The sequence below is a fragment of the Uloborus diversus genome, chromosome 8, assembly GCF_026930045.1.
Source record: "Uloborus diversus isolate 005 chromosome 8, Udiv.v.3.1, whole genome shotgun sequence".
In the NCBI taxonomy this organism is placed as follows: Eukaryota; Metazoa; Arthropoda; class Arachnida; order Araneae; family Uloboridae; genus Uloborus; species Uloborus diversus.
Window position 1 is genome coordinate 150,111,836 of NC_072738.1, and position 14,072 is coordinate 150,125,907.

The 14,072-nt window shown below is 35.6% G+C and overlaps 2 protein-coding genes across 3 annotated transcripts in view; both read left to right on the forward strand.

Annotated features, from left to right (window-relative positions):
- The window catches only part of LOC129227851 (ubiquitin-60S ribosomal protein L40), a 145,227-nt gene that overhangs the window by 99,509 nt on the left and 31,646 nt on the right, over positions 1-14,072 (forward strand). The gene's annotated exons all lie outside the window — the stretch shown is intronic.
- LOC129227846 (organic cation transporter protein-like) overlaps positions 1-14,072 on the forward strand; it is a 61,452-nt gene that overhangs the window by 35,895 nt on the left and 11,485 nt on the right. For both annotated transcript variants that reach the window (XM_054862463.1, XM_054862464.1), the window contains exons 5-9: positions 1,831-1,985; positions 3,264-3,432; positions 4,249-4,485; positions 5,858-6,072; positions 11,026-11,207. In XM_054862463.1, coding sequence (XP_054718438.1) covers positions 1,831-1,985; positions 3,264-3,432; positions 4,249-4,485; positions 5,858-6,072; positions 11,026-11,207 — 958 coding nt within the window. The remainder of the gene's footprint in view (positions 1-1,830; positions 1,986-3,263; positions 3,433-4,248; positions 4,486-5,857; positions 6,073-11,025; positions 11,208-14,072) is intronic.

Consider the following 14,072-nt stretch of genomic DNA (forward strand, 5'->3'; position numbering starts at 1 on the left):
CTCGTGGATAAGTGCCTAAGAACGTATGGACACGCGAAATATCCATTTTGACGATTCCCGAGTTAATTACAACGAGTTTTCTCGTGACGTCTGTAGGTACGTATGTATGTATGTATGTGCGTATGTATGTCGCATAACTCAAGAACGGTAAGTTCCAGAAAGTTGAAATTTGGTACGTAGACTCCTAGTGGGATCTTGTTGAGCACCTCCCCTTTTGGTCGCATTCGGGTGTTTCTAAAGGGGTCTTTTGCACCTTTTTGGGGGGAAATCATTGTTAATTTTGATGTAAACTCAAGTGGTGCTATTATTTGGCGGGCACTTGGCGATATATCGCCAGGCTTTGGGTCACCAAGTTTTGTCGCTAACTTGGCGACAAATTTGGCGATTTTTTTTAACTGTTTCAATTTGACCATTGTTGGTGATATTTAGAGAGTAAACTATTGAGTCACATTAAAATTGCCAGTAATGGGGAAATGACATTAAATCGGAGTAAAAGGAAGTCATGTGAGGCACACATCAGCTCGTTATTCACAATCTATCGACATATGTTTCAACAACAGTTTTTACGTAATATTATTATTAAAATATAACTTTGATATAACTTTAATGGATGTTCAAACAGTATCAAGTTCATTACAGTAAAACATTTTGGATTTCATTTCGTTTTTACTGAACAAATAATAATGTTTCAGACATAAATATTTTTGCTTTTTACTTCATTCTGTTCTTATGCCAGGTGCAGTATAACTCCCGCATAAGTGCGGCGTCTAATCCCAAACATTAGGAGCGACGGGTTGCAGTTAAATGCCTTAGAAAACGAGCTGATGTGTGCATCACATGACTTCCTTTTACACCAATTTAATGTCATTTCCCCATTATTGGCAATTTTAATGTGACTCAATAGTTTACTCTCTAAATATCACCAACAGTGGTCAAATTGAAACCAGATTTTTAAAAAAAATCACCAAGTTGGCGACAAAACTTGGCAAACAAAAGACTGGCGATATATCGCCAAGTGTCCGCCAAATTATAACACCACTTGCGTTTACATCGAAATTAACAATGGTTTTCCCCCAAAAAGGGGCAAAAGACCGCTTTTGAAACACCTGAATGCAACCAAAAGGGCAGGTGCACAACTAGATCCCACTAGGAGTCTACGTACCAAATTTCAACTTTCTAGAACATACCGTTCTTGAGTCATGCGACATACATTCGCACATACATACATACGTACATACAGACGTCACGAGAAAACTCGTTGCAATTAACTCGGGAATCTTCAAAATGGATATTTCGCGGTTCTATACGTTCTTAGGCACTTTTCCACGTGTGGTCGAGTCGAAAAAAAACCTCAACATTCATTCGGGGGTGAGCAAAATGGAAATTAAGGCCGATTTTTGAGTGAAATTTTTTTCGCGAATACAATACTTCCTTTTTTGTAAAAGGAAGTAAAAATCTTTTAAAATGTTAATCATTTTTTCATATGGTTTTCCTTCAAGTAAATATGTTATATATTTATTATTAAGTAGCACAGCATGATTTGTTTTACTTTGGGTGCACCACGGGATTTTTTATACCACTGAAAAAAAAAGTGCGGCTTTACCTCACAAGCCGGTAGTCTTTATGCATTGATTTCATGAAAAACATTATTCCTAAACAGAAACTTTAAAAAAAAATCACATTTTCAAATAACATATTTTTGGGCTTTAAAGTTGCTCCAAAGAACTCTGCTGTTTCAAGGAAAGTTATTTTGCGTACAAAAAATAATTTATATTTGTTGTCTGTCAGTGAACGTTTTAAAACACTATGTGTATATTTTATATCTTTCAGCATTGGACGAAAGCCTACATTGGTTTTTTCTTACGTGATGAACGTATCCGCTGGACTGCTATCAGCATTTGCGCCATCTTTTCCTATGTTTGCCATTTTGAGATTTTTTACCGCAGTTGGTGGAGCTGGATTCTATACTGTTTCTTTCGTTATACGTAAGCAAGGTTTTTGAAATTAGACATCAAACTTTTTTTATAATGTTAAAATTCATATTACTGAAGCAGAAACATGTATTGGGAGGAAAAATATTGTAACTGTTTTCATCATTAAGCGGAGACGGATCTTCGATTCTTACTACTGTCTGACCACGGATTGTATGGAAAGACAAACATCCGTTTTACAGCCGGAAATGTACGAATCTATTATTTTTTTAGCGATGTCAGATTTTGCAGAAGCAGAGTCTCATTCCAATGAGCGGAATGCGCGCATCAAATTTTTACTTTTCTCCCTTATTCACATAGATTCGTCTTATCTGAATGTTTGAAAATTCCATGCAATCCGTGGTTGGACAGTAGCGGAGCAAATCTTGAATTTGCCGCCCTAACCCATCTTCCTACAAGTTTTTACAGTTTCAACGAAAAAAAACGCAGACATAGTGTAAATTTGACACTCCCTAAGAGTTGCCACCTGGGACAAGTTTTCTCTCCTTAGATCCGGCCCTAATCATAAGTTTTAGTGCATTAGCTGTTCCTAATTATTTTCTCACTTCTTCACCTTAATTAAGTTTTCCATTAAAACTGAAACCTCAAAAACTTTTCATCTTATTGTGCAACCTTAGATTTCCAAAATGAGAGATGGTCAGTTAGCACTTCAGAAGCAATTTTTAAGGGGAGTTGGTACCCTAAAAAATATTAATAATTTTTCAATTTTTATACATTCAAAATATTTAAATCAAGAGATTCAAAGCGACGTCAAATTCATGTTTCTATGTAGATTGAAAAGTAACCCAATTTTAATATTAATGGTGCAGAGATGCATTAAAATGTACATACAATTTTACTTTTAAACGCGATTTTCTCAAAACGTCTATTTTACAACCACATATTCCTTTTTCTAAAAATCTACCTATTACTTTGAAAATTTCACCACACTTTATTTATTTGTTTATAAGTATACGGAAGGGAAATTTTGCTTTCAGAGTCGTATATTTTCTTAAACAGCTGTTTCCATGGTCAGAAAGTTTTTTTTTTTCATATAAAAGGTTGCAATTGGTTAGAATTTAATAAAGTATGAAATGAACAGAACTTCCTAAAAGTTTCACTTCAGTAGACCATTAGATATCTGTTGAAAACTGAAAATTGTAAGTTTCTATCTGGGCTAACTTATTTACCTATTATTCTAACTTTCAGTAAATCAGTAGAACTTTTACCGCCTAATTAAGTATTTTATTGTGGTATAAAATTAATTATTAAAAATATATGTGTTCAATTCAGTGATGGAAATGGTGAGTCCTCGTTTTCGATCCATGGTTGGCGTGGCTATTAACTTCGGCTGGTGCTTAGCCTTCATCAGTTTGCCTGCAGTTGCTTGGATCATCAGAGACTGGTTTTGGTTGCAACTGGCCTTAACCTTACCAAAGCTACTCTTCATATCAGTCTTCTGGTCAGTACTAATCAATGTGATTTTTCACTCAAACCAATGGAGCCTAACCAACTGCCTGTTGGCCCTATAGAGCCGCGAAGCTGATTCATGTGGCCCGTTGTTACGAATTGTCCTTTGTTACGAATTGAAAACTTTGTTCTGTGCCAAATATACAGAAATTGGTTTCTAAAAAAAGGATGAAAACTTTATAATAATAAAATAAGCATTTAGTAAGGATAACAATGATTCTGGGTTTATTGTTTTCTTACCGTTTTTGTGTTCCGTTTTCCTGTGCTCTTGTCCGCGAGATTCAACATAATATCAGGTGTAGCTCTCGGGTAAAAAAAAGGTTAGGCACCATTGAGTTAAACCAGTGGTGCCCAATCTTTTTTTACCCGAGGGCCGCACCTCGTATTAAGATGAATCTCGCGGGCCAGAAGGCATATAAAATTTGAATACATTTGAATATTTTCTTTAGACAACATGGGACAACAAGGAAAAATAAAGAACATTACAAACCAAGAATTCTCGTTAGCCTCACTACATGCTTATTTTCTGAATACGAAGTTTTCATCTGTGTTAAACCACTTTCTGGCAATTTTTTTTCCAAGTTTGTTACAATCAGCCTTAATACCGTATGAAAACAATCAGTCTTTTTGGAAGTTTCCAGAACATATTGTAGTTTCCGATTCGTAACATTGAACAGAACAATGGGCCACATGGATCAGCTTCGCGGAGTACATGTGGCTCGCGGACCGTAGGTTGCTCACCACTGACTTCAACCATTCCTGTGTTGGAAAGTTATACGGATCCAATCATTCAATGTTTCCCTTAAAGGGTGGTTCCCGAGTCACCCAGATGGCTGTTGATCCGCAATCACCGAGAAGCCTTCAAGCAAGTGGTTTTGAAGGCGGCCAGGAAGAATGGTGTTAACGAATCCTATGCCCAAGCAGAAGCTGAAAAGCTTCTCCTGCGTAGTGATGAGTTGAGACCTGAAGCTGTGTCTTCGACGGTTTTCGATCTCTTCAAGACACCAAGGCTGAGGAGAAACACTCTAGTCCTCTTCTATAATTGGTGAGTTTGCAGTTTATATATTTGTTCAGTGCTCACTACAAAAAGATGACAGTTATTTATAATAGCAGAGCAATTACCAAGATGACCACCGTCCGATTTCCAAAACCAACTTCGTCAAAGCCAATTAAACTATTTTATTGGTCCCTACAGTGGCCGCCGCTTATATGAATCACGTTTGTTCCAAACAGTTTTGATTCCACAAAGCGGCTGATTCAATAAAGCGGCTGGTTTAATAAAGCTGGATTTTGTTCTGTTTTTGAAAATTTGATTCATTAAAGCGGTTGGTTCAATTAACCACTGATTTCAAGTACCGGTATCCACTGTATTAGTAATTAAAATCGATTCTCTAAGAAGTTAATTTTAGTCCATGAAAAATAACTTAATGAAACTTCAAATCCGAGCATTCATAGCTTTTAACTTACTACAGTCCCTGTTTTAGTAGTAACATTAAAGTAAAACAATTTCATAAGATTGGTTAAGTGATAGGGTTATTCATCCTTGAGCGAGTGGTAGTCATGCTTTAACAAGGAACCTCGTGATTTGGATCTGCATAACTATACATTCGTATTTGTGACTGCAGTCATCAAGAAAAAACATCGCTGAGAGTAGACTGTCAAAGTAGAGCATAATACTCTTTCGAAATGTAAAACTGTCCGTAAATTTTGTGGCAAAATATTATGACCTTCAAAGCTATTTAAAGTTACTACCATTACTAGTCATTGATAGTTAGAGTATTTATTTTCCTTGATGACTTAAAAAAAGTGATGCCGTTCAACCGCTCAGTCCTCTCTCCATATTTCTGTGTAGCAAAGTGGGAAAATATCTGAAAACACAGATACATTTTCAAAAGTGACGAATAGCAGCAACTCTGGGTCTAGCTAGGCTAGTACTAATCAATTTATCACTACCTAATGAAGATTAAAAAACCCTTGAAACTAATCACCCCATTGCAATTAACTGCTGTTTTCAATAAACTGTTCCGATGCTATTGAAATAGTAATTTTTCCGAACTTCAAGATCAGTTTGGGATTTCATAACCTTAAAACAATAGTCACTTGTCTTTGCCATCCGCGCAGAATTTTATTCCATCAACACAATTCATTTCAATAACCTGTCGTGGAAAGGTAAAACGCGGTATCTGCAAAATTTTCATTTGTCACTTTTTTGCATTTTGTCATCTGTTGTACTTCAGCTTTATTGCACAAGCTTGCTTATTATTTTCTTATTATTAGTAGGGAGTCCAAAACGCGTATTTTCAATTATCTCAAAGACTCATTTTTCCAGATACTGCTTTTTCACCTTCCCACGGCAGTAAATTTTAATCATTGGATCATGTCTCCTTATACAATGTTACTTTGTTGCTTCCAAAAAGGTTAGTTAATTCCTTCATCTACTTCGGCCTCTCGTACAACACGGAGAAGCTGAGCCTGAATCCCTACGTCAGTTTCTTCCTGTCGGGAGCGGTCGAATTTCCAGCATACCTCATCACCATGAAGGTCATCGGTTCATCTGGTAGAAGGAGACCCCTGGCCATCGCCATGATGGTCGCTGGAATAGCCTGTTTGCTTACTATACCAGTTCCATCTGGTAAGTTAAAGCAAAAATATATTTTCGTTTCAATCGCAAATGAGTGCTTGCCAGCTTCTTAATTTGAAAAACCTTAACCAGGGCCAGATTAAGGCATCGACACATGGGGCACCAACATTTGGGGGGCACGAAATTTGCTGTCAAACTTTTAATTGGCGCTTAAAATTGGCAATTTTCAAATTGCACTATAGCAATAAGTAAATATTAAGTCTGAAAAAAAAAATCCCCTTAAAATTTTAATCTCTTTTGCAAATCACAAAATCACTCCAAGTTTAGTTGTGATTTACATAGTTATATCATAGATAATTTTGATATTGGGAACTTCTTCCTTTAAAAATGCAATAAAATACTTTACATACCTAAAAATTCTTTATTATTATCTTTTTCCTGTCACACGTAATGGGAGATTATGTTTTACACTGCTTGGAAAACAATATTTTGTAAGTGTTGCCCTCCATTGTCAATACACTGATTCAATCGAACTCGGAAGTTTTGTTCAACTCTTTGGAGCATGTCAACCGGTATATTGGCTGTTTCGGCTCGTAGTTTTGGCTGTACCGCCAAATTTAGCATGGCTGTGTTAACACGTGAATAACAAAATATTTTGTAGATTCGCTTTATAGAATAAGTGGAGGGGGGAGCACAAAATAAATTTCGTGCCCAGTGTCTTCCAAAATCATAGTCGGGCCCTGACCTTTAGAATTCCACTGCTGAACAATCATTGGAATGATGTTCGATTTGGGTGTTACTCAGAGGGCATTCGAGTTGTATTTCAGTACATTTTTGTGGTTTGTTTCTTATTCAATGTGTGATCATGTAAACTTAAATGGGCATCAAAAAAGGTCATTTGCAAAACTTTCCGACTTATTTTTATTCATATAGTATTGGTTTTTGTCAAGTTAATTTTCGTGGCTTTCTACCTTGTCAACCCACTTCTTGTTCATTAGTCTTGTTCAGAAGGTACTTTTATGTCCCCCAAATTCCTCCTTTAACATCAGAAAAATTAGTGGGAAAACGGGTTAAAAAGTCTCAAAAAGTGGTTTTACTGAGCAATACAAAGAAGTTTACAAACTGCATTCTATGTAGGAACCCGGACTCCAGTAGGAAGCAGGAGGTTAATAGATCTGGTTAAAAAAAAAAAACTGGAATGCTGTGATAAGCGGTTTACAAAAGCAGGCAACAAGATCACCATACGCAAGCGTCACGCTTGTTCATTACAAATAAAGTAATGAGCCAAAAATACAAAAAAAAAAAAAAAAAAAAAAAAAAATTATGAAACGATTTTTAACGGAATCAAGTGGGGTTACTAAGATTAGAAGCAAAACCCGTCGGGCCGTACTGGCTGGAAGTTGATTGGAGTATTTGAGGGACCACAAGAGCAGAAATTAACTGGAACCGATTAATAAATCCCCCCTCCAATTGAACCTAATTAATAAATATTCTTGATCAGGTCCATATTTTTTTGACGCTTGACCTTATTGGTGTTTTTGGAGACACGTTTATAAAAGTGGTTGGGTTTTTCAGAAAAAAACCAACGCACACACAAAAAAAAATAAATAAATAAAATAATAAAAAATAAAATAATAAATAAATAAAACGAAATTTAAAGCAACTGAACATTTACAAAATATATGACACTGAATTAATTTTGATTGACGTAGTGCCTGAGATTCTATGAGATTTAATGGGCACGCGAGTTTTTTACAGATTTTCCAGAATTTCTAAGATTTAAACACATTTAAACAGTGATGATATGAATCAGGGACTGCAATACTCACAAAATACAGTTATAAATGGGCAGAAGCAAAAAAAAAAAAAAACATTTATGAGAAGTTATGAATTTCAGAATTAAAGTAAACATATAATGGAAATATTTTTAGAGAAATATATTGAAATTTCAAAGGGGGGAAAAGCCAATTGTGGAACATAATAACTTTAGATCGAATATTCATATATGAGAAAGATATGTTCAACAATAATTGACTGCAGTGTTTGTATCGATAAGATCACATCTTGAAGTACTGTCGTTACGATTAGAAGGGAAGTTTATAAAATCATGAGTGTTGCATCCTCGTAAAAACTTCGTGGGTGAAATCATACCACCATATGCCAGAACTGTAAACTAAAAGGCAGTCTTTAAAAGCGTTATTGAAGTCCCAAAGTTAGTCCTGGGCCAGAAACTTACTCAAGGCTCCATCTCAACAGTAGAACTATCTGAAACTCATTGTGAATGTTACATACACTACAAATCTTCAGACACTTTTTAAACATGGACGCTGTCCCCTTTTTTAGAACACTTTGAAACAATTTCTGGAACAGTTTTCATAACACTTCTAAGAATACTTCTCATAACACTGGCTCATAACATGGACATGAGGATGGTTCAAAAATTCATGTAAAAAAAAGTTTCTTTTAGATAACAGGACACCCCTAAATGTTTTTAGATTTGTGGATAGTAATATACTGGAAGAATTTTAGCTTCCTATTTCGACTGAAAGAGGGTGCTCAACCCCCTCCCCCAAACTTCATATGTATGGGGAAAGGGTTAACAAAGTACATTGAACTGAAAAAACAATGCTACACGTTATCATATACACTAGTAATATACATAGACATTGCAATAAAATAATTATTTACAAAAAAAAACCATCAGGGGAAATTAAATGTTTCTAAATTTGTAGCATTTTTTTTTGCAAAATTAAGGGGTCATTGAGCATCCTCTTAAAATTTGAGTAAGAAGCTAAAACTTTTGCAGCATAAAACTATTAGTAAGTCTTAAAAAATGGGGGGGGGGGGGGGGGTCCTGGACTCTAGCGGAAAAAAAAGTTTTTTTGAACCATCCTAATGGACACGTGTCCCCTTTTTTTAGAACACTTTGAAGCAATTTCTGGAACAGTTTTCATAACACTTTTAAGAACCCTTTTCATAACACTTATTTGGTTTAGCACACTCTTCTACACTGTTGGGAGTGCATTTTAAAACATTTCTTGAATACTGACACACATCTCCTTTTTCTGAACGCTTTGTAGAAATTTTGGAGCATTCAAGTCGCCCAGTTTTCAATCGGGGATTGCCGTTCTTTGCAAAGGCATTCACGGCGTCAACTGTTAATGATAATTCGCAACGCAACTTCTACTGATATCATAAAAGATTCTATTAACTAGTAGTCAAAGAAAGCTGATGAAGTTATATTTGTGAGGAAGATACAATGTTTTCACAAGTGTGCCCAAATGTATTTTCCAATCCCCGAAGATTTCCAATATTTGTAAAGCTTCATTGTCGCGTTTTTTCTGCAATCCTCTCGGAAATGTCTTGTTTGATTTTTTTCATCTTGTGTGCTTCTATCAAGAAGACCAAGACGTACTCGAGTCGAAAAATTCAGGAAAAACGGTTACTCTTTAAACCTGCCTATCTTTTTACAAAATAATTATTTAAATGTGAAGGTTTTTTCTAGTGTTTTTGGCTATACTATTAAAAGCATGTTAGTGTTAATGAAAACACTTGCTGAAAAATATTTTTAAACACTGCCTGAACTAAGATATAGTTTTTCGAGAACAAAACATTCGATATACAGTTAGGTACATTTTTTTCACAAACGACAAAAAATTTTACCCTGAAATTTTATATGAGGTAGTGAGAATCAAAACAGAGCATGTGGCAAAATTAAAAATTTGGAGATAACCAGTACAAATGATAGGTGAACCTCTCCTCTGTCTTGGGGTAAGAGATTGTACTAGTAGCCCTGGTAGGTGCTGCTGTACAGCATGATTTAGAAAAAAATTTCAATAAAAGCCTACCTAGGATCAGATCTTTAAACGCATTTTTACTCGAAACTTAAAATGGTCCACTTGCATCCCTTTGCTTCTCACTGTCTCATATGTGTCTTTAAAATAGTGCAAGTGATGTTGCTAACCTCATTTTAATTTATTTTTACCAATTGAAATTTTTTTTAAAAATTCAGAGTTGAAATTCAAAAATGTTCGAAATTTTCATCATCAAAATGAGCTCTTAATATTCAACGAAATTTCTAAAACTTTTAGGTTTACTAGAAGCAGGTGGGTACTATAAACAATTGTTCCAAATTTCAAACATATACTAATATTAGAACTTCTGTAAAGTGTACCTAAGCATCAAAAAAGCACATTTTGAGAAAACAGGCGCGAACATTTTCGACCCTAGCAGTTTCCCTTGTGGTCACATGTTTTAATCTTCGTATTTTGCGGGTTTCTGTTGACCACAGAGGCGGATTCAGGGGAGGGTCAAAGGGTCAGCTGACCCCCCTGTGGCATGAATTTAACTAAATCTCTCTAAGTTAAGGTTTTTATCTAAACTTCAATTTTCAGATTCTAAAAAATAGTACCTACATGAAATCAATGTTAACCGTTTTTTGCTTGGTTCTATCTGCAAGGTATTTCTTCTCAGCATGTCATACTTCAAAGGGTTGATTGAGTCCGGTTACTGGGCTATTGCTCTTTTCAGATTTTTGTTCATTTACAAAAGAAAAATATATTCAAAGTTTACTACAATGTGTCCAACTTGCTTATCTAAAGAAATATGACTTCAACTGAAAATTTGAGAGAATATGATGTATGGCGCAAGTTGCACAAAATTTAGGGAAGGGGGGGGGGTAATTTGAAAGGACAGGAAATTTGATCTAATTTGGGAGGGAGCGGGGGCTCCGTAGCATATGAGGAGATTTGCCATCTTCCTTGGGGAGGGAGGGGGGCATCCCTGCTTAACTTATACTTTTTTATGTTGGAGGTAAAACTCTGGCCATTGAAACTTGAGACCCCCCCTTGCAAAAATTTCTGGATCCGCCCCTGGTTGACCAGAAACATAAAATTCATACATTTTTGGAAAGGGGGAAATTGTTTTTATTTTTTAAAATAAAAAATCGATTTTTTTGTTGATTTTTTCGTCCTGGTCCCCTCAAGCAAACTTCTTCCTTTTCAGATATGGTCGTCTTGAAAGCCTTCTTTCCCTTGGTGGGCAAATTTTGCATCACTGCAACCTTCGCTACGGGGTACGTGTATTCAGCTGAAATATTTCCCACCGTCGTCCGGAACGTTGGATTGGGAACTGGTTCTACAGTTGCCAGGATTGGATCCACACTAGCACCATTCATTCGAGAGTTGGTGAGCTTTCACATTACTTACTTTCAAGATGAAGCTTTTAGGTGTTATCGGAAAAACAAACATGTGCCCCAAACAGGATGAAAAATACTGAAATTGCTTGGCAGTGCGAGCGAACACCACACTGTTATATTAAGTAAATTACCTCCCATTTGCTAGGGCTAAAGCAGAAATTCATGAAATACACCGCCGGCTCAGTCATTTCCAGCCAAGGACTGCAGTTTCGTGCTTATTAGCACTCTTCAGCCCGACATAGGAAAGTGACTGAGCTGGAGATGGAAAACCTCTTAGAAGCCAAGAGTGCCAAACAAACTGGTAGCTAATATAAGAATTTGCACCGACCAGACGAGTGACCGAAGCAATGGTTCGGTTCAACTCGAAGATTGAAGGCAAGGCATGGTATATTCAGTAAATTACCACCCATTTGCTAGGGCTAACGCAGAAATTCATGAAATACACAAATGCACACACATGATAAGCACGAAAACTGCAGTCCTCGACGGGAAATGACTGAGCTGGTGGTGTATTTCATGAACCACACCGTTATTATATTTTGCTACAACTGAAAGCTCTCCCATGTATTTTTCTATTTATATGGCAGACCATTTAAATTGATGGATATACATGAAATTAACTGGAACATGTTTAATTTAACTTTCCCCCTTTTTTTTCTACATACAGTATTTTGCTCTCTCAAAAATACTAAATTCAGTAAAAATACTGAAAAATCACAAATCTGGAAAACCTTCAAATTTGTAAAAGTATTGTTGGAAGCTTGTTATTAAACGCTACATCTTGCTATCGTTTTTTAAGATTTATGCATGCAAAAGTAAAGCTTATCACAAGTTTGTGACACACCTCTCAGTTGTCCCTGAAATGCACTGTAAAAGAATTCCAAAATGTCACTGATTATTTCCGTGGAGCGTTTTGGGATTTCACAGGTTTCACGTAATTCCTGTGAAAATCAAGTGTCAAAAATTTTACTGAATTGCTACAAGTTTCACAAATACAGGCTTCTCACTGGCGTGAAATATATTTTTAGCTACCAGTAAAGAATAACTGAACAGATTTATTAAGTGTAACGGCTTTAGATCGATTGTGGCCTGTCCAGATTGACCAAGCTTCCAACCACAGAGAATAAGTCTTTAGTTCCGCAGCATTACAAGAATTAAGCAACAATAAAAAGAAATTAACAAACGTTTAACAATATAAAAAAGGTAAAGTATTGAACAGTAAAAAGGTGGGTAGTAAAACTGCTTCGTCGACGGAGAGCAGGAGCAGTTGGTATGTTACTATAATTTGTAGGTTTCTGAAGAGGTCACAGCAAGTGGTATGCGTGGTGCTTACTTGTAATTCTGTCTTCGATTTGGCCATGATTGTGATAATCATTTTGGAACTCTCTTGATAGAACATTCGAATGTTCTAAAATTCAGATTAAAGGTGCAAAATTGATATAAAATTGCTTGCTGGCTTGTGTGATGCTAACCTCTTCAGAAACCTATAACTCATAGTAACATACCAACTGCTCCTGCTCTCCGTTGACGAAGCAGTTTTACTACCCACTTTTTTATTGTTCAATACTTTACCTTTTTATATTGTTAAACGTTTGTTAATTTCTTTTTATTGTTGCTTAATGTACACTTACATTAGGGCAAACCTACTAGTGAGACATTTTCAAACAAAAACATTTTAATGCATTAACTGCATTTTGCGCTGGTTAAAATGTAGAGCATTTTATTTTTTCATCCTTGCTAATTATATACATGCATATATATATATATATATATATTTGGGTGGTCCTTATTTTTGAAGTTGAGATATTTTCGCGACGCCCCCTCAATTTGTTCCATTGTACAAATAAATGATCCTTGCAAAATTTTAACTTAATCCATGATCATTAACACGTGCCCCTAGGGCCCCCTTTTTTGAGTTTCGAAGAAAAAATTGCGGATTTTCTCATTTTTGTGTAAAAATATTCTAACGTTTTATATTTAAAGTAATTTTGAACCCAAATAGGTGCTGCTACTTCCAGACCGACCGTTCTCTCACTTTCATTTTGTAAAATTTAACATGTTATAGAGAATAAAATGTACACCAATGGCCTTCGGTCAAGCGTATCGCTCTTCTGCGCTTGCTCCAACCAAGCGGCAGGGGAACGTTTCTTCCCATCAAGATGGACACAAGGGATTCTATAGGCCATTAATGAACGATCTTTGATAACGACAAATTGCCTCCTCCAGGCTTTGGGGGTGTTGATTTACAAAATTACCTGTGTATGTAATAGTGTGGCAAATAGAGTCGCAAGGTTTCAATGCTATAAATATAAGTAATTGCAATTATATTTTAATTTGCTGTTCTTTAGTTTATAAACATACCTAAATGCTTAAGCAATTTTTAATTTTTAAAATATAAATTTCGAAAAATCCTCGGTTACTCCTAACATAAAAATATACTGTATTTTCAATAGCTAAAATATAAATTAAAGAAAAAATATTCAGATCGGAACAATGTAGAAATCTATATTTTAAATTAATTTTCTTCTATTTCAGTACATAGCCCTTTATTATCATCAAATTCCTGCGATTCACAAGATTTAGAAACCGAAATGGGTATCTATCCCAACCTGTTGAACTTTTGTTTTCTACAGCTGGTCTACCACAATGCAAAAAAGCTTGACAACTATTGATATCTGCTTGCCTTTCATCACTGTTAGACAAATGCCATATTAGGGATAAAGATGTTGTTCATTTATTTACAGTCTATGTACATGCAGTAAATTTAAATCCAAATGATATAGTGATCAATCGTACATTCCTTAAGAGAGCAAAAGAAAATCTTCAAGAGGTTAAAATTAAATTTCATGAATTT